The sequence below is a fragment of the Dendrobium catenatum genome, unplaced genomic scaffold, assembly GCF_001605985.2.
Source record: "Dendrobium catenatum unplaced genomic scaffold, ASM160598v2 fragScaff_scaffold_621, whole genome shotgun sequence".
Taxonomy (NCBI): domain Eukaryota; kingdom Viridiplantae; phylum Streptophyta; class Magnoliopsida; order Asparagales; family Orchidaceae; genus Dendrobium; species Dendrobium catenatum.
Window position 1 is genome coordinate 17,249,585 of NW_021319083.1, and position 5,111 is coordinate 17,254,695.

At 36.7% G+C, this 5,111-nt stretch overlaps 1 protein-coding gene across 1 annotated transcript; it reads left to right on the plus strand.

The window, feature by feature from the left end:
- The first annotated feature begins 713 nt into the window (after positions 1-713).
- Positions 714-3,968, plus strand: LOC110105480 (probable protein phosphatase 2C 4). The gene is made up of 4 exons (XM_020835011.2): positions 714-2,291; positions 2,385-2,498; positions 3,322-3,586; positions 3,760-3,968. The coding sequence occupies exons 1-4, from the start codon at positions 849-851 to the stop codon at positions 3,873-3,875; spliced, it is 1,938 nt and encodes a 645-aa protein (XP_020690670.1). The 5' UTR covers positions 714-848; the 3' UTR covers positions 3,876-3,968.
- The last annotated feature ends 1,143 nt before the right edge of the window (positions 3,969-5,111 follow it).

Below are 5,111 nucleotides of genomic sequence, written 5' to 3' on the forward strand. Positions count from 1 at the left end.
GAATATTCAAACCCAATATTTCATTTTCTTCTCCGTCAAACTCTATTTGTGCATGAAATAAAAGGTTGATTTTTTGCATAAATATTTTTAAATACAATATAATTGTCTAATTATAAATGTATAATTAACCTTCTAGTCAGATAGGGTGTAACAAAACCAGTTATTATTGCAGTAGTAAAATTTTTTACGTAAAAAACCTTCATTTTAAAATTGTGGGAAGCAAGAGTCTAGTCAAAATTATGAACGAGAGTAGAGCGACCACATGTGGTTTTTTGATCGGCTGACAGACTCATCCCGCGCAACACCAAATCATTATAATTGCAACCTAATGCCGTTAATTATGTTTCGAAGAATGAATGGCTTCGAAGGCGTGCGTTGAATTCTAAAGGCATTATCAGTGCCGGTCAATTGATGTTTTTTCGCCGATTTTCGTTGATACAACGGTTCCGATTCGGGCGAGAAAGTCCAATCCGACATGAGGAGGTCAACTACTTACCCGGCTAACGAAGAAATTATAGCATTTTTTTTTTCTAAATTAAGAATTTTATCCCCAGTAAATATTCAATTCTATTTCAGTATTTCTCCCCCAAAGAAGCTCGCTGAACCAGAGAAGATGGTTTAATCAACCTAACTCAGGTCAACCCTAAAACTTAAAATTTTTTCCCATATAGAATTCAACCCTGCTGGTCCCGCCATCCACCCACCCCACGCTCTTCTCCACCCTGAAGTCAACTCCTTTCTCTCTCTCTCTCTTCCACCTCTCTCTCCAACTCCACTACTCACCACTTACCACTTGCTTTTGATTCCACTCTCCTTTCCAACCTCCGCGCTATTCTCTATCTTCCACCATGGGCAACGGTGTAGCCAAGCTAAAAAATTGCTGCTTTTCAGGTTACGGCGTCGCCGGCCACCGTCGAGAATCTGCCGCCGTAACATCGGAGCCGTACGACGAGGGTTTGGGCCACTCCTTTTTCTACGTCCAGACCGACCAATCCATCTTCCGGTCGGGGCCTTCAAAAGTCCATGACTCCGAGGAGACCACCACCTTCCGCTCTATCTCCGGCGCCGCCGTCAGCGCTAACACCGCTACTCCCCTCTCCACCGCTATCGACGCCGGCGCCGGAGCAGCCTTCGAGAGCTCGACCTCTTTCTCATCCGTCCCTCTCCAACCCATGCCCCGATTCTCCGGTCCACTCTCTGGCCCGCTTGCTGACCGCGGCTTCCTTTCCGGTCCTATTGAGCGCGCTGGGTTCATGTCCGGCCCACTGGACGGGGCTGTTAGCCGCCGCTCGGGCCCACTCCGACGGAGCTTTTCCCATGGCCTCGCTCTCCGCCGCCGCGCCGCTGCTTCGCTGCTTCGCAGCGTCACCTCAGCTATCTCCCGCTCTATCTCCGCCCCTATCAGAAAATCCGATTCATCTGGAAGCAGCTCCACGCTTCAACTGAATTCTTTCGCCGGCGGGTCTTCCGAATGCTACCACTGGGCACAGGGGAGAGCAGGGGAGGATCGTGTTCATGTTGTGATATCAGAGGAGCACGGGTGGCTCTTCGTCGGAATTTATGACGGGTTTAACGGTCCAGATGCAACAGACTACCTTCTTTCTAATCTGTACCCCGCCGTGCTGCAGGAGGTCAAGGGGCTGCTATGGGTTGAAGACAAAAAGGAAACTTTCGATTTTTCCTCCGAAGATCAAATCGCAGACAACTGTAAAAATGATTCCTTTACTAGTGAGATGACTGGTTTGGTGTCGCCGGAAGAAAACAAAGGGGAAGGAATCCAGAAGAGGAGGTCTTGGGGTCCAGCGAGAAAGTGTGAAGATAATCAGAAGAGATGGAAGTACGAGTGGTTTCGGGAGAGATTGGAATTGGATCGGAGCGTTAGGAAACAATTGAGCCGATCGAGTTCGAGAGGAATAGAGTCCCACTCCAAAGTGCTGAAAGCTCTTTCTATGGCGTTGAAGAAGACTGAGGAAGCGTTTTTAGAAGTTGCAGACACTATAGTATTGGAGAATCCGGAGCTGGCGCTCATGGGTTCCTGTGTGCTTGTGATGGTGATGAAGGGAGAGGATGTTTATATCATGAATGTGGGAGATAGCCGAGCAGTGTTGGGTAAAAAAGCAGAGCCAGATATTTGGGATTCAGTGAGGAATGAGAGGCTGAACTTGCAGAGTATAAATGAAGAGACTTTACATGATCTTGAGAATTATGAGTGCGGTGGTGATCATATGGATGGTTTGCAGAATCTTGTTTCCTTGCAGCTTACAAAGGATCACAGCACCAGTGTGGAAGAGGTAGAAGAAGATTTTGATTTGTCTGATCCTTTCTTTTGAGGTTTGATTTCAGTAAGATATTCAGAAATAATGTTTATATTTTTTGTCATTCAGGAAGTTAAAAGAATAAGGAGTGAGCATCCTGAGGACTCTTTAGCCATTGCAAATGACAGAGTCAAGGGATCATTGAAGGTGACAAGAGCTTTTGGAGCTGGGTTTTTGAAGCAGGTATATTCATGTCTTGTTATCGAATTTCTTTTAGTTAATTCAGGTTTTAAGCTTTTACATGCTTAATTATTACCAAATACTATTATATTTGATTCATATATGGAACCTGTTTGTGTTTGATCTAACAAATCTGTTATGTTTTTGGAGCAAAAATTGATGTGATTCTGCTTTTAGAAACCATTGAGTTTATTATTATCTATGGTAATATAGTTTATATCGTTTAGATTTTTAAGTGTTTGAGAGATAAAAAAGTTGAATTTATTAAGTTATGCAATATACTATTGAAGGAGAAACAAATTTCAAGCTCAACTCCTCTTTGTTTATTAATGTTAGAATTACTACTGTTGGATAAATAAAAAAAAAACTGTTCTTTGACAGATCAAAGACCCATGATTTCTAATAGCACTGTCTTGTCTTGAAGCTTAATCTATAATGATAAAATTGCCTAATCTAATCGGTTTTAGCTGACATGATCAACTTGAAAGGTTTTATTGATTTGGCAATGACCATTTTTTCAACTAGATAGATTTCTAACTAAGGCTTCATTTGGGACGGTTTTCTTACTGCTTCTTAAAACAGTTTTATAGTACAAAAGTTAAAATTTTTATACTCGAAAGCTGCTTTAAGAAGCAAACGAAGCCTAACTACTGTAGAAAAATGGGCATTATGCATTGTTTTAAATACTTCCTTCTATCTTGAGATCCTTAGAAATGTTCATAATTAGCATTGTAATTACAGTATTCCTTTTTTTTTTCTCTGATTATTTCTTGTCAAAATCTTGATATTTTCTTTCTTCTTCTTCTTCTTTCGTTCTGGTTTGCAGCCCAAATGGAATAATGCCATCCTCGAGATGTTCAGAATTGATTACATTGGAACCTCACCTTACATCACATGCAACCCTTTTCTTTATCATCATAGACTCAGCTCAAACGATAAATTTTTAATACTTTCATCTGATGGACTGTATCAATACTTCACAAATGAAGAGGCCGTTGCCGAGGTCGAATTATTTATTTCCACAAATCCAGAAGGGGATCCCGCTCAGCATCTCGTTGAAGAAGTTCTCTTCCGCGCAGCTAAAAATGCTGGTAAGATGATAATCAACTCTTCTATATAGAATTAAACAGCTTAAACCAAACACTATTTTTTTATTTTCCTGTGTTGAATATGCTTGCTTTTATTAGAGTTCTTTAATATTGTGGAGAATTTTTTTTTTTTTTTTGACATATATATTTGAGCTGTATTGTTGTTTTGATTGTAGGTTTGGATTTTTATGAACTACTGGAGATTCCGCAAGGAGATAGAAGAAGATATCACGATGATGTCTCGATCATCATCATCTCTTTTGAGGGAAGAATATGGAGATCTTGTATGTAAATAAGCAAAACTGTACAAGATATAGAGTTCAGAGTTTTATCAAAAAGATTGCTTCTTTTATATATTTATATATATATTTCCAATTCAATGTTATTATTGTGCCGGTTATTGTTGATTAAAGTACCAAATTAGAGAATGAAATAAGTTCTAATGTTATACTAAATTGTTCTATTATTCAGTTATATTGCCAAATTAGAGGCCAATTGTTCTCTTTTCCTTCCAAATCCTCTCTGAATATAATCAATATTATTAGTATTTTCTCTTATATGATATTTATTAGGGGCATTTGGATCAATGAAGGATGGTTATTCAGACAAACAGCGAGGTTTCTTTTGGGACAATTTTTATTGGTTTTTAAAATAATTTTTTAATACAAAACATTTAATTTTTATACTATAAAATAGCTTTAAGAAACAGTAAGAAAACCGTCCCAAACGAAGCCTAAATTTACTATTGGCATTTGAAATTGTGATAAAATATAATAAGACTATTGATATGTGAGCCCAAATATAAGCTGTCCAGTCTACAATGGTTAACTTATGTGATGCCCTGTTAGGAGCTTTTAAAATTTAAAATACCAGACTGCTTATTTTTAGATTAATTTAAACGGTTTTTTTTGGTGTATTTCTTAACGTATTAGTTTTACAGCAGATTAATTTTAATATTTTATACAGCACTTATCAAGCTAACAATAATTAGTTAGAATAAGACTAATTTGCTGATAAAGACTCGACATACAAAATAATTCAGGACAACAAAAGGAGAACATAAAAGATAAGATGTATTTGATTGGTTATCGAATAAATTAAGGAGATTTATTTTTGTATTTGGATTACTGTAAAATAAATCATTATTTTTTCCTACAACAATTTATTTTATTTTACACGATATTCAAAATACTTCAAATCAAATCACTCATAAATCTATTTTGAGATGAAATTTAATATTTTGGTCAGGATATTTGACTTTTTTTTTTCTTTTTATTAATTATAAAATTTTAAATAGGTTTTTGGGCTTTCATTACATTAAGAAAGGATTGAAGTTTATCAAAAAAATTATTATTAATAAAAATGATAGAATATTAATTACAGATTTTCTTATAAAGATAAAATATAAAGACGAAAGAACATATTTGAATAAATTTTTTTTATGTATAGATTAACATAAAAATGATTATATATGTATACTTTTGAAATCATAATTCTCACATCATTTTTTTTAAATATATATATATAT

What these genes read in the sequence shown, in the direction of transcription:
- LOC110105480 (XM_020835011.2), top strand. Translation starts at nt 849, where the DNA reads ATGGGCAACGGTGTAGCCAAGCTAAAAAATTGCTGCTTTTCAGGTTAC. An exon ending in GAGCTGGGTTTTTGAAGCAG is followed by an intron (nt 2,499 to 3,321) that starts GTATATTCATGT and finishes TCTGGTTTGCAG; the next exon opens with CCCAAATGGAATAATGCCAT. An exon ending in CCGCGCAGCTAAAAATGCTG is followed by an intron (nt 3,587 to 3,759) that starts GTAAGATGATAA and finishes TTTTGATTGTAG; the next exon opens with GTTTGGATTTTTATGAACTA.